Raw genomic sequence first — 20,423 nt, forward strand, 5'->3', positions numbered from 1 at the left:
CCCTCAGATTATTGACATGAATCTATTGACATTTTTTTGTGTATGTATTATATAATATTACTGTTAATGACTGATAAATATATAGAACTTATTTTTATTTTGTTACATTTCATAAATATATACATATATCTATATTAAAATGTTTACAATAAGATTTAATTTTTTTTTCTTTTTTTTTTTTTTTAACTTTTCTGTAAGCGATTAAGTGAATGAAGAGCTGGAAACCCAGAAACGTTGCAGGAGGGTGTCAATGCTATCTGCTTGTAGATTAGTTATTAGTTTACAGTATTGATGATGATGATGATGATAATAGTATTGATAGCTGCCGTTTAACTTAGTGGAAATGGAATATGCATCACGAGCATGTCTTCATAATGTACCGCCAATGTAAAAACATCACACTGCAACTGTACAAAGGCCAAGGATTCAAGCTGCCTGTCTCGTCTGTATGCCACCAAATTAAGAAAGGTATACTGTAAAATGTATTAGATTATCTATATATAAATACATATATTGTTAAGCTGTACCAACAGTTCAAAATATTTGCTAATTTTACTACACTTTTGTTATGTATATGTAGGGGGAGTCTTATGGCATATAAATTCTTCAAATTGAGTCAGGAGTTTAAAAGCAGACTATATTTTATAACGGCCTTTTAAGTTATTGCGGCCAAAGCACTGATATTATATATTTGCTGTAAAGAGAATTTAAGAGTTTTATTTTTCTGATATTAAAGTTACTTAATAAAGACGGTTTCATTTAAAGCCACGTCGGACTACTGTGATTCATTTATTGTGGAGAAATTGTGTTGTAATGTTTGTTGTCAGGAAGCTGAGGTTTCACCAAATCTGTGCAACAGGACATAACGTATTAGATCCTGTAGGTCTTGCTAAATATGTCTGCAATTTGCAAATGAGTCATTTTTTATGTGTTTGTAATCAGTGCTTGCAAATTGCTTTAGTGAAAAAAGGCTGAGGTTACAGATTTTATCTCAAGACCAAGTCCCTACAAGAACTCAACTGGCTGCAAATACTTTGGTTTATGTTTGAAGTACACAAGTGTTGAAAAGAACAATATGTGATGCAGCACCAGGGTTATTATAGTTAATGAAAACAGACTAAAACTAAAACTAGCAATGAGAAAATAATTTAGTTAACTGAAATCAAAATAAAAACTACAATAAAAAAAAAGAAAACTAAATGAAAATTACAATGAACAATGTAAAACTAAGTTAGTTAGTAACTAAAACTAAACTGAACTGAATTGCAGATAAATTCAGCTTCGTTTTCGTTGTCGTTTTTTCTTCCTCTATTACTTCCTGTCCTGCAGCAGCCGTGGTTAAAGAATGAAATTAAAAAGGACTTGATGATAAACCATATTTGGTGTCACTCATTCTTTCATCCTTTCCAGCTTCTACAAGTCACGGCTTTCTCTTAATACCTGAAAAACTAAGACTAATACTAAAACTAAATAAAAACTGAACTGAAACTAGTCAATTCCTCAAAATAAAAACTAAACTAAAACTACTAAATCACTTGATGAACCAACTAAAACTAAACTGAAATAAAAAAGCAAACTGAAAAACTAAATAAAAATAAAAACTAAAGAAAATTTCTAAACTATAATAACCTTGTGCAGCACCCTTCATGTTTTGGTTCTATATGTGTTCATTATTAGTTGTGATAAGAGCTATAGAAGAGCACTGATATAGAGCTGCTAGTGGAAATATTAACATGACAGGTTGACCTCAACTCATATCTGCATGAAAACAGGATTTAAATCCATTTGCTTGTGTCAACTAATGATAAAGACTGAGTGTGATATTACAGATCACCATCAGTAGTCAGGGCACGCTAGCTTGCAGTGAGGGGTTAGGATTGAGTCCATCAAAAACATTAGATTAGATTTTTGCTGCTGGAATCTGAACAGATGATAGTCTAGTTGGAAAATTGATTTGATGATAGATGATTGATAGACAATGTGACTGTATTTTTGCAAAAGTCAGAGTTGCTTTTTCAGTTACGGTTGAATAGACTTTAACTTGTTACATGTTTGTGGAGTTACAACAGAATGGGTCTTTTGATAGGTCATAGTGCGGGGTGGCTGTGGCTCAGGAGGTAGAGCGGTTGTCCTCCAATTGGAAAATTGATGGTTTGATTCCTGGCTCCTCCGGTCCACATGTCGATGTATCCTTGGGCAACATGAGCAGGTTGGCACCCTGCGTGGTAGCTCCTGCCAGTGTATGAATGTGTGTAAATGGGTAAATGGGTGTTAAGTACTTTGAGTGGTTGCAAAGACTAGAAAGGTGCTATATAAGTACAGACCATTTAGTGCTTCAGTTTTAGGCTCCTGGTCCTGTGCATGCTGGCTCACTGTTTCTGGACACCGGAAAAGAACGGAGCCATCATTAATGTGCATTTCCTACTACTACTACAAGCAACTGTGTGTGAAAAAGTTTATTACATGAGGTGACTGACCTCATAGTACTAATAAAGATAAAGGTGTAATATGCCCGCCCACACAGGTGCAACAATGCTAACAGGAAACTGAGGTAAATGTCAATCAAGCGCACACACACACTCCCAATGAAAGGTCTAATCAGCCAAAATAATTAAAATCACCTGTGTGTTTTACTATGAGCATGACAGGCATTTAAATGGCTGATTGTTCAAGATTAGCCATAGAAATGCACTGAAAGTATCTTGGTAGTATCAAGCCATGGTGATCTGTATATGTATGTGAAAAAAAAATTTTTTTACAGGCAGTCAGTTCTCTTTTGTTTATGGTTTAAATAAATTGTCTGACCCTCACACAAATTGCATTTATCCAAGTGTGATTCTTTTAAAGCCACAGAAAGCTTTTGGTCAATCTAATGGTTTGAGGTCCCTGCTTACCCAGCTCCAACCACGCAGGTGTTTTCAATTTGTTGCCCAATTAGACATCATCTGTGATTCATTGACATCTGGCTCACTTTCACCTGTTGAGTAAGGACAGCTTTGACGTGGCCTTACTTCCACCTGATCAGCGATAGTAAGTGAAAACACCTGTGTAGACATGCAATCAACTACAGCAGCCTTTAAATTCTACTCATTTTCTCCTCATTAACATATTACCTTTTTGAGGAAATGAAGAGGTCACCAGTTTGAGAATATCAGGCCATATTTAATTATAGACTCTTACATAAGAAATACAGGTAAAATTGATATCTGCAATCTGTCATAGTAGTCAACATCAGCCCATTTGAGCTGTGTCTTTAGGCTCCTATTATAACTGCAAGTATTATAAAATCATCTGTCCACCTTAAAGCACAACAGAATAGAACAGGTTAATTCTCCTAACAAATTCAGCATCACTTCTTTCAGTGACATAATAATCAGAAAATATTCTGTTTCCTGCCATTTGATCAGATGCATAATTGTGTGAATAAATCCTAAAGATATACTTGTTAAAACTCAACCCGTTTTTTTTAAACAACACTGTTCAAAGTGAAATGGTCAAAGAAAGGCAGAAAGAGGCCATTGCTTCAATTTGCTTTAAAATAACAAAACTTTCAACTGAATATCAGAGAGAACAAAAAGAAAAAAAAACAGATATCTGAGATTTTCAGCAAAACCTTGAACAAATCCAATTAATCCTTTTCTATTTCACCTGTTACAAGACAGCACCGTTCAAAAAGATACACACCTGTTTAGGGATATAGTTAGTTAAAAAACAACTTTTTATATAGCTATGTTAACAGACAACCAGAAAAAATACTGTATGGCAGCTCAGTGTGGAGAAGCATGAGCAGATGTTTGTGGGACACAACTGAAGGGAGTAAAGCAACAACTCATTCCTAATCAATTTGTGAAATCTATTACCAATAACTTTAAAAAACAGTGCAACTGATGATCACATGCAGCTCGGGCAGAGGGGAGGTGGGGAGATGTGATGTGATTAAATTATTTCACTCATCCGTTTCACCACCTGTGAGAGGGAGTTTGTTTCAAGGAGAAGCTGCACATTAACTGATGAAGCTACTGAATTTCTATAAAATTTAAGTTTTGGCAGACACACATGCAGCTTTGAAGTGTGGCTGCTACAAAGTTGAGTTTATACAAATGATCCTCATCACTGATACCAATTATGACTGTGTGGCTTCCCTCTGCATGCTTTTAGATGCTGGTGGTTTTGTAATCCAGCAAAATAACTAATAGTTCCTGCTTTGTGCTCTCCTGTGATAGATCAGTTCAGTGTGTAATGCAGGAGAAGTGAGGGGGGAGTCGTTTTTAAAAGGAGGGCAGGAATGGAGGGGTCTATCTCCCATTTACATTCATGCAAACATTGACATGCATTTCAAAAACAAAGTTATTTACATGGATTAAAAAGACAGCAAATCCAACAGAAAAGAGCCAAAATAAACCCTACACATGTGTAAATGCTTATAGAGTAAAAAGGGCAAAAAAAAAAAACTTTTTTTTTTCCTTTCTTTTTTCCTTAAGGTGGCTTATTAGTGTTACATGTGTTATCAATACAAATGCATCACAATGTTGCCTCTGCTCACAACTCTAAATAAAATATAAACCAACCTATTCACTTCTTTATCGCAGGACAACCACTTCAAAAATTATGGTTATTGAGTTAAAACAAGAAACAAGAAAAAAAATGTAAAGTGCTAAAAATATAATACAAATCACTTAATAAAAGTAAAAAAAATAAAACCAAGAAAATATATCAATATTGCTGGGAAACTGTCTTAGATTCTCATCTGTCAGTATATACACAAGAGACCTGGATCAAGTAGTATATAAGTGGGCTGCAAGTCATAAGATATTTAAGATGGTGAGGAGAGACGGTCTGGTATTCTTTGAGATTTTGATTAAAAATACCTTAAAAATCCAATTCAACAAGTCCAGCAGCTAACTGGATATCTGACCTCATGATCAGACTGGACTTACAGTATGTTTCTGAGCATTCAATACTTTGCTTTGCCTCAAGAGCAAAACATCAATAAACCCTGTTCTTCGTACTGACATCGGTCTCCTCCTCTCCACTGTCTTACTTCAATCTTGTTAAACCAAAAGCTTTTCAGCTGTTTTTGCTCTCTGTGAACTTGAGAAAAGGCAACGAGCTCACAGAAGGCGTTTGAGATTTTTCTGGCAGCATAAAAGAGGGCGTTTTCCAAAACAGTAACTATACCTGAAACAGATGGAGGCGACTAATGGTGAAAGACCACTTTAAAGAGTATCTTGTGTGTTTTTTTTGTTTTTTTTTTTGGAGTGAGTGATATGAACCAAAAACATGATCATAGAAAGCCAGTAAGGATAGATAAACTGTTAATAGGTTATTTTGATTTTAATGTATGTTGCATCCAAGAAAACAAAACAAAAAAAAACAACCCTGCATAAGTGGAGAAATTGTCATCTGCTCTAAAACCTCCACGAAGAGCTCCATAATCTTGTTTAATAGAGAAGAGGAAAAAGATTTGTCATTGGACACCCACCAGGCACAGACCTGCAGCTATCTTTTAAACACACAAGTGTGTAGTTTTAGACTAGACCTTGTTTCAGTACAGAGCCTCATGCTCTGTAGGCATGGTGCGTGTCATTTTATTCTCACAGGACACTGATCCAGCTGGGTTGTCCCCAGTCCCATTCAGTGGCTGAAAGCCAGCTGACAGCGTGATGTTGAGCAATGATCCTTATGGTCAGAGTGCTGCTGGTTTTCTATTCAGCCAGACTGAACTCATCTGTCGTCTCAGGTGTATAACAGTCTGTAACAGCTTCAATGAAAACTGACCCAACAGAAAACCAGCAGCACTCTGGTGCACTGGATTTAAAGGACCTCTGTGAACAGCATCTCATCCCACAGCTGTAAAGCACTCAGGCATCATTGTCTAGTTCAGTAAATCTAACACCTGTCAGTAGTTGATGGTTGTGGACTCCAAGGACGCAGAGTAGTCGGCGTACATTCCAGTTTGATGGGATCTGCAGGTTGTCTGTGTGCGTGTGTTGGTGTTTTATAACTGTAGTTATCTTTGTCAAGTCCTACAGTTCAGATTCCAGTCATCACACATCTAAACCATCTATCAAAAATATAGCTGAGGATATCTTTGATATATAGTTTTGGCTCTTTTTAGTGTCACAAATCGGGGCCACAGTGCACGAAAGTGCGGCAAACACACTTGAAAGCTGTTTTTTTTCACAGGGAAAAGCTTCAGTGTCACAGCTTCACGGCTGCTTCACAGGCTTATCCATCCAGAACCGTTTCACTGAGGAAGACTTTCTGTTTTCACTGCATGTTGCAATGTGGTGCCGCAGTCCAAAAGAGCTCAGTCCAGAGGTTGTGGGTCTGCTATAGGCATGGTGTGCAGAACCTCATCCAGTAACTGTAGAGCTCTGTGCAGGTGGATCTCAATCCAGCAGGGTGTCTCCTTGATGCTCTGGCGGGGGTAGTCGGGCCCCCAACCTTTAACGAAACTCATCCTGAGAATACACAGCCTCCGTAGGTCGTCAACTCCGATACCGGCTGCTGCTGACAGACCTGAAAGGAGAGGGAGTTGCAGTCAGATAGATGTTATGCTGCACGTGTGAGACTCTAACAGGTGTGTTTCTGAACTTGGTTTAATATCATTAGCTTGATAATTCTTTACAATCATGAGTCAAAAATCAAATTGATTGTGATTCCAAGTGGTTCCTAATAACTAGAATTAAGAAAGATGCACCAAAAAGTGTCAAAAATTAGTTAGCAAACATTTTTGATTAGTCATTAATAGCTGAAGTTTTTTTCTTGGGGCTTTCATTGATCATTTTAAGTTTTTATTCCATTAATTAGTCTTCATCAGTCTAAACATTTCTTTGTTTTCTTTATATATAAATACCCAGGTCGTACTCATTGCTCACTGGCAGTGAAATTTACATCAACCACTACTTGTTCGTCTACTTGTTCTCATTGCCTGTGTGTTTGAATGTGTATGTGGATCTGCAGCTACTGGTTCTTACTAATAGCTGGGGCTATCCCTCCCACTGAGCCAGGTCCAGGTATATTTCCAGCCACAGCGGCTGCTTGGGCTGCTGCTGCTGCTTGAGCTGTAGCAGCCTGCTGCTGCATCTGTCTGTGGCACTGACGGAGGTCAAACACCTAGCAGGAGAAAAGATGGTTCAAACACTGTTCAAACACCTGTACAGGAGAAATGTGAACACCACCATAGGCTGCCCGAGAGAACCTCAGTAAGAGTTGAGCTGTGTGAGGATGTATGTACATGATTGAGAGATATGAGTGGAAAAGATGGAAAACTGTGGCAGCATGAGTAACATTTGTGGGCAGCTGTGGCTCAGGAGGTAGAGTGGGTTGTCCACTAATCAGAAGATAGGTGGTTCGAGTTTCAGCTCCTCCGGTCTGTATGTTGAAGGGTCCTTGTGCAAGATACTGAACCCCAAATTGCTCCCAACAGCTGTGCCAACAATGTATGTTAGTTTCCCCTGATGTGCAGTTTGGCACCCTGCATGGCAGTTCCTGCCATCGGTGTATGAATGTGTGTGTGAATGTGACATGTAGAGTAAAAGCACTTTGGGTGGTCGAAGGACTAGAATAGTGCTGAAAGTACAGTCCATTTACCATGAAATACACACAGCCACTGTATGAAACTGATGTCTGTGAGGGACAAAATGCCTGAAGAGATGACGTGGAAATGGATGCCTGTAACTTCCACTCAGCAGTTTCCCGAGAGACAAGAGAACATTTTCTGAAATGTCAACCCTGAGTGATGTCCTCTTTTTAAAGTGCATGAGGTCATAGCAGTGGTATAATCATATCGCAGAGTGAAACCCATCTTCTTACCTTGATGTAAGCGCTGGGGTAGATTTTATGAACAGCGTCTCCGGGGGCTCTGCCTGCCTCTCTGTCCAGGTAGTAACTCTGGACAAACACTGCATGGTCGCTGAGGCATCGCACCCATACGTCTCCCTCACCTTTGCACTCCAGCTGGACCCCTTTTCCAATGTGAAGCCTGGAGGAAAGAGAGAAAAGTCATGAGGAATAAAGGAAACAGAGAGGGAGGAACAGCTAATCAAGTAATAAAGATACCCTATAAAAAGGTTTTAATGGTAAGCAAACTTTTGTTTTGTTTAAAGATTAAAGCCAATCATTATCTATATATTTATTATTTTCAACAAATCTCAGAGGTGCATTCCCCTCGCATGCAACGTCTCTCCTGAGATTGAAACTATTAGTGCTATTATTAGTCTTTGGAGCCATTTCGAAACGAATGATGCTAATCATTGTCTTTTGTCTTAGGGGCGAAGTAACATGTCAAGTGAGTCAGACAGTGCAGCAGTGTGACTCACTGACATGTTTTTGAACAACAGTGGAGGAATGCAAAATATCAGACTCTGGACACACACACACACAATACTTTTAGCATCACATTCTCCCTGTACTCGCTTCATGAATCCTTGTGCACATGCTGGTAGAATAAGACAAAGAAACAATATGGAGGCCCATTACTCTACATTGGCACTATAGTGGTTAAAATTCACAGGGTTCTTTCAAATAAACAGGAAGGGAAAAAAAGGAACAACGTGTATCATGAGGGTGTTGTTGTGTAATTTCTTTCTGCTGACGAGCTGATGGGTCTGATATTGTGCTAATGTGTAGTCTAATCTGTGTAGAATATATTGATGTGGACATGTATTTTCATTCAATGTAAAAAGAAATTTGCTGTAATTTTTTCCCTACAATGTTTCAGAAAGTACATAAGCAGCAAGATTGAATCTTCTCGCTATAAATATTGTGGGTATCTGGGTCACCTACCTCGCTCTCTCGATAGCCTCGGTGCGATGTACGTTACTGAGTTGGCCCAGACAGAAGCGGTCTCCTCCCGAGGGGTCCACATAACCGTCCACAGTCACAATGGGGCAAGAAGAGGGCACCTTAAATGTTTCCCCCACTTGGACATCCATCTCAAAATAGGCGATGGAGCACCAGTAGTCAGGGGCTGAAACAAAGGCAGAAGCTGATGTTGGTGGTTGCATGGTGTAATTGGAAATGAACAGCAGTGCTGCCCCTCGCTCATCAACTCAGCTCATTTAACTTTTCTGACTTTTGGTTTTAAGTTACAGATAACAAATTATGAAAAACAAGCAACACTTCACATTATGAAAGTGCAATTACAAACCATTAATCAGCAATCATAATTGGAATCACTTCCATCAATATCAACGCAATCAATACTGTGATAAAAGGAAATCTGCTGTTATGCCAATAAAAAGTTAACATGGAGGCAATCGCGCTTGGGACCTATTAAACATGAGCAATTTATAAAAGCTGCTGAAAAGGAGCAACTTGCTAGAAAGATACTCTTCGTCTAATCTATTGACCTGTTTAACATATTTTTTCTTTGGTTTATGTTCGTGTGTGTTTTCTCACCTGGATGGTTGGATATGGGAGGCTGAAAGGCGAGCTCATTATGAACTGGCCCTGAGAGAAAGAGTGAGTCACAGTAAGTTATCACCTACTTTGCAAAAAATATGAAATAACTTAAAGTACTGTAGTAACAGTGTGTACTTACAGTAGTGTGTTGGGTGTGGCACGGGAGGGTGGTGCTGTAGATGACCGTTGGTGTGGTGGGGTATGCTGGGGGTGAAGCTGCTGTTCCTAGACCAGGTTGTGCTGGCACCTGAGAAAAAAAAAAAAAGAGATCGGGAGTCAGATGGACTCATCATTTTTTTGTACTTCCTAGCAACAATAGTAATTAACATGAGCGGCCTAAAATAGATAAATTGATTAACCAATGAAAGATTATCAATTTATTTTAGTTAATTGAAGTTTTTGCTAAAATCTTCACTTGTCCATTCTGAGTAAATGAGCCTCCACACTACTGAAGCTAGAAGAAGCGACAGTGTTTGCTACAGGTCTGATGGTGCTGACTGAGACATTAAACAGCTTAAATATATATTGTCTCTTGACACTTTACAACCAACATGTGGTAGGCAAGAGGAAATTAAGATTTTTTATGTAGATAAAATTCAAGACTTTTGTAAACATAATGCTTTTTTTTTTAGACTTTTTAAGACTTGCAAATACCCTGAAATGATTTCTAGTGCATTAACTCAAACCCATTCTCATCAAAACTCAAAATTACCTTTTAAAAAGGACTGTATACAATCTGTAAGTAGCAATCAAAGATACATACTTCAGGTATTAATGTACACACATAGTAAAAACATAATTCCATAGTTCCTGGTAAATTACTGGGATCATCTTTCAGGCACTGCTAGTGATTTTCAGCAGATGGCTATAATGCAACTCAACAGAAGAAGAAGATGAGGCACAAAGATGTCTCTATTTCCAGAAACATGGCAGGCAAGGAGCTGTTTTTGTTCAGTGCCAATGTTCTTGTAATGTATTTAATATTCAACAAGTTTACAAGACAAATCACCCATGTAAGAATTGGCAGGATCAACTGTAAATGTGTTGCAGTTACAAATACGTCTTCAGCGAAGTCTTGTGACTGGTTCGCTCGCTCTAAGTGAAAGCGCCTTTCGTCAGATGGACATGACCCGTTACATGCTTTTCCCTGTAATGTTACTGCTTTCATTCACAACACAGCTGCAGTGAAATGTTGAGGTGGGAACCTGGTGGTACAGATTTCCCTGAATATTGATTCCATGACCCCGTGCAGGAAATGTTCCTCATTATTTCAGAGAGATTGCATGTGTGAAAGGAGCTAAAAACAACCAGAATGACAGAAAGATACACAGATAGAAAAAAAGAATGAACTGTATCTTACTGCCTGATCCAGCAGCGATGGCAGGGAAAGACGATGTCGAGGCAGACGTGGAAGCCTCGGCAGGGGGGAGCAGGTTCGGGGTGGCAAATGACTCAGAGGGGGCTGGGCGACTGCTGGATGGGGGGTGCTGAATGGTCTGGATGGAGTGCCCTCCGTCGATAGAGGGGAGACTCTGCGGTCCGTCAAAATCATACTCATCCTTAACCATCAGTGCTGAGCTGGGCCCAGAGCTGGTCAGTGTCAGTCCAGATAAATCTATGGACCAAGAAAAGAAATGACATTCCACTGTGAGTTCACATTAAGCTCAGTTTAAGCCATAATAAAATCAATTGTTAAAGATTATATAACAAGTATACTAAGATAGAACTGTAGGGTTAGGGTTAGAAACTGTGTGTACTTTACATTAATGCTGCATATTTTCTAAAGAGAACTGAAAACACTAAGGATGCACGATATTGGATTATTTTGCCTGAAGGACCTGCTGCTGCTTCTTCCCACTTTTAACCTTTTTAATAAACTGGGGCTCAGTGCTCCGCTTGGATCCACAAGGGAAGTTGGGGCTAGCTGGGTCACTAGCAGAGCCTCAGCTCTTTGTGTGGATCAAACCAGGGCATCTATCCCTGGTTTGTTATTCAGGTTAAAGTAAGAGGAAGCAGCAGGTCTATCGGGCAGCTGAGTGAAGTGGAACCTGTGGAGGAACCAATGGGACCATCAGGGTGAAACAGTCCGCAGTGGAAAGCACAGCCAGGTGTGAGAGGAGAAGGCAACCAATTGGCCTGTCATATCAACAGCAATGTTCCTTTTTTTTTCATTAAAACATTTTCATTTTGAAGCTTATATTGGCTGATAACGATGATGTGCCAATATGATCATGCATCCCTAGAAAACACTGACACAGAAAGTTTCTTATAACATATACACAATATCCTAAACATTTCAAAGGAAAACTTCCCTGTTACTCACCTATGCCAGGAGACACCACTCTCTCATAGTGATAGGGGTTGACGCACACACTGTCACACTTGAGGTCGAAGGCAAACTGGCAGTATTTGACGTGCTTCAGTTCATTCTTATGCAGGTCTGGCCACCGCCACAATCTGGCGTAGATGACATGCGGGAAACCTTTACGTCCAGCCACCTGGGAACAACGTGTGGTAAAGGATGAAGCTAAATAAATGTGTCAACTCACCTACTTGACAGCTGAGGTCACTGCTAGCATTAAGTCAATTATTGGAATTGAATTGAACAAACACGCAAAATATAACATTTTTATAAATTCATTTAATTTGAATAAATAGCATGTTTCTTTTCTTCGCTGTTCAATGTTACGATTGATAAGAATCTAATTCTGCGGTGTGCTTTGTTTACTTTGGATAGAGCAGACTCAAAAAAATCTAATTTAACAGATATATTATTTATCTGAACTCAGCAAAACTCATTTGTTTACATGTATGTTGGCAACCACCATCATGTTTTTGTTCTAGAGAATCTAAAATGTATTCAGATAATAGTGTCGTCCCACCTGCAGTCGTCCGTCAAGTGTCCTCTGAATGGTTACACACTTGCTGGGATGAGCCCCGTTGGTGGTGATAGCTGTGATGAGCGAGTCCAGCTCATCTTTTTTCTCCTTCAACTTTTTCACCAGGCTCTCGATGGCCCGCTTGGCAAAGGTCTCGCTCTCGCCACCCTGCCTGTGACACATCAGGCTGTGCACGATGCTCAGGCATGCATCGTTGCTGGTAGGCGTGTTGGTGATGGACATCTTGACTTCACGTCTGGACTTGCTGAGAAGGACAATGAGGGTGTTGTTTGGACCCAGGAGAAGTATGTGCGTTGTTTACACCATGAAACACACCATCAGGAATTCACGGCGAAGAGGATAATCATGGAGATGACAACAAGCGATTCAGTTGTGCTTGACACAGATCTGTGATGGTGAACCTCTCAGCATCAGGAGGAAAGGATCTGAGAAGAGAAGTACACATGCACGTTTTAGGAGAGGTGTTGATTTAATTTTTATGGTAATTCTGAAGTGGTTCTGTGATTTAATGATATTGTATTATACAAGGGATGTGGCTATAATGTATCAATAATCAATCAATTAGTTACTTGATTAATCATTTGGTCTATAAAATGGTGATGAATGTTGCAGATTGATGACATCTTTAATTGTCTTCTTTTGTTCCAACCAACAGTCCCTGACACAAAGATATTTACTTTATGGTTATAGAAGACTAAATACACCAGAAAAAGTTCACATTGGATAAAAAAGTAGTGATAAATATTCTCTTGACTGACTTATCGCTGCAGCTCTGTCCGCTTCAGTTAATAGACATAAGTAGTGAGACCTCTCAGTACAGAGCAATGCCATTCAAAAGTATCAAACTACAGCCTCCAAAATGACCAGAAAGTTGGGACAGTTACTGCTGAGAGCTTCAGTAAATCCGAAAAAAAACACACATTTCTGTTTTGATTTGGGGCAGAAAACATGAACTGTACCGTTATAAAGTCTAAAAGCTGCTGTTGTTGTTATAATATTAACGCTAGCTTATCAATCACACAACAACATGATGTAGTTCCATTTTTTGCACATGCACCTGAATTGATAAAAACCCGGTTCTGTAAATTGAGAGGTAAAAATAAACTTTGAGCTCGTTTTTTCTCGGCTAACGCAGCCTAGCGGCGCCAGTCTGGCTGCCGTTACGTCACCGCGTCAAGTTACTGCAAACTGACTCAACTCAACGGAAGTGAGCACGTGTGTGCTTCAAAATAAAGGGTGAAACTTTTGAAGCGCGAAATAGATATTAAAAATATCATCCCGTCACAAGTTTGGACTTGGAAAACGTGATTTAGACGAATATTTAAGTTAATTATATCAAGCCAAAGCTCAAAAAAATAAACAGTGATTCAAAGAAGGTTTCTATTAATTAGAATGACAATAAAGTGTCAATGAACTGTTTAGAGGATTGATCAAAAATTAAATAGCAGCCATTTTTATAAGTGATTGATTTTTTCGGCACTACAAGTGCATCAGAGATCTACTTGCCCAAAGCCAATTACAATACAAATTGTTCTAGTTATTGTATTTGTCATTGTTATCAAAACAACAAAGATAAGTGGTAATTGTCATGTTTTATCTTCTTTAAAGCAACAATACACCACGTCCTGAATTTTACATATGTAAATATTTACTAAGTTTCTTAGGCTTCATTGATAGTAATCTAACTGCATTTAGGTTTTGGCCTTCTGGTAAGTCAAAACAAACATTTTGACATACAGTACCATTCAAATATTTGGACACACTTTGTCATTTAAGAAATTTGGTAGGTGTGTTCAAACCTTTGACTGATACTGTATATCAAATTTAGGGTTTTTGGGGGGCTTTTTAATAATTTCCTGACATTTAAAAAAAAACAATTATTCTATTAAATAAGAAAATGATAGGCAGATTAATTGATCTACACCTAACCACTTGAATTAAATGAAATATAGAGATAGGCTTTGCTTTTGGAACAATGATGTTAAGAAATATTTACCAAACAAAACAAATCAATATAATTTTGTTCTTTCAAAAATGTCATTTTAAGTGCAGTAGAAGAAAGTAGCAGGGCAATTATGATTATGTGACTAAATTAGTTGTAAGAGTCGAAGGCTGTGTTCTTCAGATAATACTGCCTATGCTCTACCCTAACCACAAAACCACTTGTGACTAAATTCATTATTTTTCAAAAATGATTTTAGTCTGTGACAGCAAATTCATACGATAATAAAACACCATCTAACTATAAATACGTGAAACACATGCTCGTAACATGTGTATTAAGTATAATTCCCTGTAACTGATATATTCAATGTTTAATGCTGTCATGTCTTTGAAGTTAATGTAAACCTTTCAAGGCTTTATTTTGAAGAGCCTAACCGGATATACTGTGCTCGCTTTCTTCCTGCTGCTAAAAACATCAGCTAGCACCGATGTGATAGCGGCTAACGTAGCATGCTACTATGTTTATTCTTGCCAGTTCCGCAGCACAATCATTTATTAACCATTTTGTTTGATAGCCAGAAACAGAAGACATTCGCGTGGCTGTGAAAACATTATTACATGTAGGAGACCGTTTATTTTACAGACTAATTAAAGCGATGTAAACAGCTGAAGCTAACTCACCTGGAGTTAGCTGGTGTGGCAGCTACAGTTACCGTGCAGATCCTGTGTGCCTCCTCGATTATCTGCATGAATTTCATCTGCTGTTTATAAAAGACATGGTCAACACGTCCCTGTCCTCAAGGTGTATCCTCACATCCGCCGGACCAGAGCGCAGTGACACAGATTTCGTGTGCAGTCTTGACCCACTTCACTCACTTCTCACTAGTTTCCTTCAAAGGCGCGTTGCGCATGCGTAAAAAGGGGGTGAAAAAGAGACGGGTGTATGTCAGATGTGTTCACACAGTTAAGTAATTAATTAGATATTTTTAATTTGACATTCACTGGAGACTAAAGATGTACAGGCCTACAAGTACTCATGCATTACAGGTACTAAACTAATGAACTCAGTCACAGTGCAATAAAATAAGATTAGGGCTGGCTGGGTACTCAATTCGACTGAAATAAATCGATACCAACTGATATCGAAACGTCTACCATCAAACATTAGCTGCAATCACTTTAGCACCCAGAGCTAGAAAATATGACTATTTATATGAACTTGCTCGCAGCAAATCAATGCAAGAGTTATTTGATTAATAAATATTAATAATTTGAAGACTTTCTAAATGCATTTGTGTAAAAAGAGTGTTGGCAATTTATGCAATTTAATGCTTCTATTCACATGATGGGTATTGAATGAAGTACTCAATTGGTATTGGTATCACTTTAAGGGGACTTGGATTGGTACTGGTATTGTAATTTTTAAAAAAGATACCCAGCCCTAGACAAAAAAATCTCTGTGTAAATAAATCTGCAATAGCCTACGCAGAAGTTCCTGAGATTATATACATGTATGCAATACTCCTGGGATTTACATAGTAACGACAGTCTTTTTTAGTGGGAGTGGGAGGTACTGGGAGCTGTGGTATAACAATATACTGTAATGCTGCTTCTATTTTTTGGTGTTCTTTCTGTAGCTCCTGTGCTCCAAGCTGCCAGTTTCTCTGCCACCTCCATACTGAGCCGATTCTCCAGAGCTTCGTATATTGTTCTCAACTCTGAATCATTCCTCTTGATGGCCAGCTTGGCAAAATGCCTCAGCCTTCTTTTCCTCTCTGATGATGCCTGTCAGATTAGTCTTTTCCAGGGTGATATAGTGCACCTTACTCTCCAGGTCCTCCTGCTGAGTTTTTAGGTCAATGGCGATCTCCTCCTGATGAAGAAGCCGGCCTTCCCACTCTGCATTCAATTCAATTACTTTCTGGTTAAAGGAAGGTTTCAGCACTGTTCTTCTCCTCACAGGCTTTTAAGATGTTGTCATTTTTACTTCTTCCAGTCTTGCTTTTGGAGGTCTAAAGTTTTCTTAATGGAATTATTCCTCCTTTTCTTTTACTTTTAGCTCCCAGCTTAGCTCTTTGCTGGCCAGCTGCTCCTTCAGAGCCAGCGGCTGGTTTTTTGCTTTGGAGTCCCACAGGGCTTGTCACAGGGACTGCAGGACTGTACCGGGAGTGCGTGAACCCTTCACCATTCCAGTTGGGCTTTTATGGTCCTGACCAAGTTGGTGGGAAGAGTTCTCATTTTTTGCATGTGGCTGAAAGACAGAAATGTACATGCAGGAAAATATACTACCCCATCCTAACTTTGGATACACAGGAGGCTTTCTCACCTTTATACTTATTTATACAGTTGAATGTCCTGTGGCCATTAAAACAAATCTGTACATACATAAATAAAAGTATAGAAGTATTACCAGACACATTTACTCAGTAGTAAGTACTAAGTACGAAAACTACTATTAAAACTACTTGTTTTACAGAATATTGGGCTGAGACTGATAAATTAAATAACTTTAACAAAGTGCATTATTATTACTGATGAGTCAGTGCATAAACAGAGAAGATAGATTGTGTAGGAAAGAAGAAAAAACAAAGCACTTTTTAAGACATATTTCCTAGTTTTTATATGGTATATCATGACTTTTTAACATATCTGATACGTAATGGATGTATTTTTATATTGTTGTGTTTTCTATTTTCATCAACGTCTTATGTTATTGGGAGGATTCATGGAATAAGAATTTCGTTGTACTGTGTGACAGACATCTCTAGTACATATGACAATAAAGTCTGAATTGGAATTTGATGGCATGAAATGAAAGTACTCAAATAAAGTACAAATACCATAAAACTTCTTTACGTCTTTAAATACACCTGAGTAAATGCATTTTACTTCAAAACAGAGGGCATGTGGCTTTTTTTCCCTTAAATCTGCAAACATTTTAAATATTTACTTTACATCGCTCTTTCAGATTCTTTTTTCTTAGTTTTATTTTACAAAATAAACTTAAAATGATGGCATTTAATCCAAAAACAGTTCATGTTTGCTTGTCAGATTGTCTCTTAAAGTTGTTAGACCCTATTACACACACATTTGTACCCTGGAGTCCTTTGGAGGAGAGTTTCTGTTCAACGAAGGGTCCACTAGTTTATGAATTGTTACACATCTGTGCTTGGTATTATTGTGTGAATAAGACTCGGATGGCGCAGTAGAACTACAGTCAACATTTGATACCCTTTCTATTGAGAATCTATTCATTTACACAGCTAATGATGTTTGCTGATTATTTTCTCCTCTCTGGTTAACGAGGTGCTAATTAGTAAAGTGAAATCAGGCTCTGTGATGTTTAGTGGGAATAGTGTTTATCCTTGATGGCACTTTTATTTTACCTGCTGAATACAAAAACATCCATACACACACACACACACACACACACACACACACACACACACACACACACACACACACACACACACACACACACACACACACACACACACACACACACACACACATGTTCCACTGGTTGCTAATTTGTCCCAGTTACAGATGTGAATATTACCCGGTGACAAGCAGCTAAATGATGATTAATTGTCAGCTTTGGTAGCTAATGTACTTGGCATGCTTTGATAATTTGACTTTAATTGTCTATCATCTCTCTTTCTCTTTGATTCCCTTTCATATCTCCACCCTTTTTCATGTTTGATTCTTCTCTCTTTCTTCATCTCAAATCTCAAGTCTCTCAAACTGTCTTCATGACTGAAGTAACAACTTATTGTGTGTTCTCGTTCTTCTTCCGTTTCATCTAGTTTGTGAAAGACGGAGTACCGCAGAGAGAGAAAGGGAGATGGAAAACATAGCACACAGGTAGTCTGAATATTTTTTGCAGGTATATATCAATGAAAGACATTGTGGGATGAGAGGAACAACAATACTACCCAAAATACTCACCCACTGTACTACATCCACGTGTAGTGCAATTCCCTATAATGACCAGCAGAGTGCAGTAATGACCAGAGTATAAATTCTGCACGGATCGTTGATCTCCTCTTAACAGTGTAATGTTATACCCATTTGGTTTCATGCAATTTATGTTAATGTTGAAGGTTACTAAAGTGATCACTGATAAAATGTTATGTGAACAAAAGGAAAACAAGTAAACACGTAGTCCTGAATCCACACAATATGTGTCAAAATTAGACATAACCCTAAAAAAAATAGACATGCAACAATGTTGTGTTGTGCATTGATGATTAAAAATATGAGCTAAGTCAAAATGTTATATATACTTATGTGCTGTGATCTTATGTCATCCTTGTTGTCAAGCAGTTAAACTCCATCTTATCTTGAAGATCATGATAAAATGAACAATAAAATATAAAATTCTCAACTTAATTCTGGGACTGAATGGAAGCATCCAGTTTGCATTGAATAAAACTGTCTGTAAACAATAAATCTTTGCTGAACATTTATGGCATATTAGCATCAGCAGCACATATTGAAACTGCAGAAGCTGGTGTTTTACAGTCTTTCATCCAAACGAATACACTTCCATAATGATACTCAGATATACAGTAACTCTATAACCTTGACATTATGTATGTAAAACTGTAATGAATGGCTCCACCTTTGGGTAATAGCCCTAGAAATTAAATTTAACTCATTTTTAGCCTCCAGCATGTTGCTGCTGAAATGTATTTAGTGGCGCTGATCATGAAGCCAAATGTGTCTGTTTGTCCTCATGACTGCTATTCATTCTGCGTTATATGTAGTAGATGTAATTCTGCAGGTATTTGTCTGGCAGTAACCGAAGCGTTCAATGCCATTCATGCCATCTGAGTATGACATAAAAAAGTAGAGAAATACTCTTTGAATGTGAAGATTGTTTCATATCTTTTTACAGCTGACAGAAATTACCAAGTAAATATCAGCTGTTGCCAAGTCATTCTGCCACTTTCCAAGCTGTTTACGTTCGCATCAGTCATAGTGAAGTTTCACAGTTGTGGAGCATCTGGCGGCTAATTGATTATTTTGTTGCCTACAACAGCACATATTAAAAACCAAAAATAACAGCGTAACACTTGTGCACAGGCAGCACAACAATCAGGATGCTGTAAGGTGCTGTGATTGGTTGAAATGGATTCTCTTCAGGGTCTGCAGGATGACCACCATATATCACCTTGACAACCATCCCTCAGAGGCGAGACACATGACTGCTCTGCATGTGTGTCTGTGTTAATGTGTGTGGACCTCTCACTGTACAGGCATCAACAGAGTTCTAAACGTAAATACAAAAGGACAAGCACGAGAGGAGCGTAAGTGATGTGATGTGACTATTTCTCTGTCACGCTGAAAAAAAGAAAACACGATAAAGTGACAGCAGCTTTTCAACTTAACACACTGGGTCATTCACTCCTGACCTTCTCACTACTCTGTCTTACACTACATTCATCCTGCTGTTTACTATTTCCTCCACCTTTTCACCTCTTCCCCACCCTTCTTCTCCCTCCATCTCCTCTCTTCCATGTCTGTTTCCTCCTATTTGCCCTACCTTTCATCAGTCCTCTCCTTCAACTAATAGTAGTCGTGAATTCAGAATGAAATTGTTGGTTAGCTTGTTTCTTTGCTTTCTGTTCCTGCAGAGCACATATCCATTTTACAATGGCGGATTTACTACTGACTCATTTTAAAATGAGAATCCTGTGAAAGGGTTTTTAAATGTGAACGATACATTTACATGCATGATGTCATGACTGGGGGTAAAGCTGTATGTACCATACATCATACAGCTTGTTGGTCCTAATTACGAATTGAAAAAAGTGTAATCAGGCTGTTATTTTGTTCTAACATAACCTTTTTTTTACCTTACATACCTGTGTGTGTTTTTAGTCATGCTAGCAGTATGGCACTATAATCATTTCAGTTTGTCAATCAGGCCATGTCTTTGGTCTAGAATATCTCAACAACTGTTAGGATGGACTGACATGAAAAGGCAGGGAGGGAGAGGGCAGCAGACCTGCCAAAAAGTAGAGGGTCCATGTCCCCCAGAAGTTTTTGATGAAATATCAAGAACAGTGGCCATGCTTCCGACCCTCTAAAGTCCCATATCATGCATTTTGCACAGTGTGCAATTATGATGTGGACATAAGCCAGGGAGCTGCAGGTAATATATAA

The 20,423-nt window shown here is 38.5% G+C and overlaps 1 protein-coding gene across 2 annotated transcripts; it reads right to left on the reverse strand.

The window, feature by feature from the left end:
- Positions 1–4,038: 4,038 nt before the first annotated feature.
- On the reverse strand, positions 4,039–15,105 carry LOC128364810 (mothers against decapentaplegic homolog 4). 2 transcript variants are annotated; one of them, XM_053325426.1, is made up of 10 exons: positions 14,934–15,105; positions 12,291–12,733; positions 11,732–11,906; positions 10,769–11,023; positions 9,548–9,655; positions 9,406–9,456; positions 8,791–8,974; positions 7,819–7,987; positions 6,981–7,119; positions 4,039–6,522 (listed from the first exon to the last, which is right to left on the reverse strand). In XM_053325426.1, the coding sequence occupies exons 2-10, from the start codon at positions 12,528–12,530 to the stop codon at positions 6,311–6,313; spliced, it is 1,533 nt and encodes a 510-aa protein (XP_053181401.1). In that variant the 5' UTR covers positions 12,531–12,733; positions 14,934–15,105; the 3' UTR covers positions 4,039–6,310. The 2 variants fall into 2 exon arrangements, with proteins under 2 accessions (XP_053181401.1, XP_053181402.1); XM_053325427.1 differs by lacking the exon at positions 14,934–15,105 and adding an exon at positions 13,268–13,455.
- Between the last annotated feature and the right edge of the window lie 5,318 nt (positions 15,106–20,423).

The sequence above is a fragment of the Scomber japonicus genome, chromosome 9 (genome assembly GCF_027409825.1).
Source record: "Scomber japonicus isolate fScoJap1 chromosome 9, fScoJap1.pri, whole genome shotgun sequence".
NCBI classification, from domain to species: Eukaryota; Metazoa; Chordata; class Actinopteri; order Scombriformes; family Scombridae; genus Scomber; species Scomber japonicus.

What these genes read in the sequence shown, in the direction of transcription:
- LOC128364810 (XM_053325426.1), bottom strand. Translation starts at nt 12,530, where the DNA reads ATGTCCATCACCAACACGCCTACCAGCAACGATGCATGCCTGAGCATC. An exon ending in AGTGGTGTCTCCTGGCATAG is followed by an intron (nt 11,024 to 11,731) that starts GTGAGTAACAGG and finishes CTTGGTCCATAG; the next exon opens with ATTTATCTGGACTGACACTG. An exon ending in GCCACACCCAACACACTACT is followed by an intron (nt 9,457 to 9,547) that starts GTAAGTACACAC and finishes TCTTTCTCTCAG; the next exon opens with GGCCAGTTCATAATGAGCTC.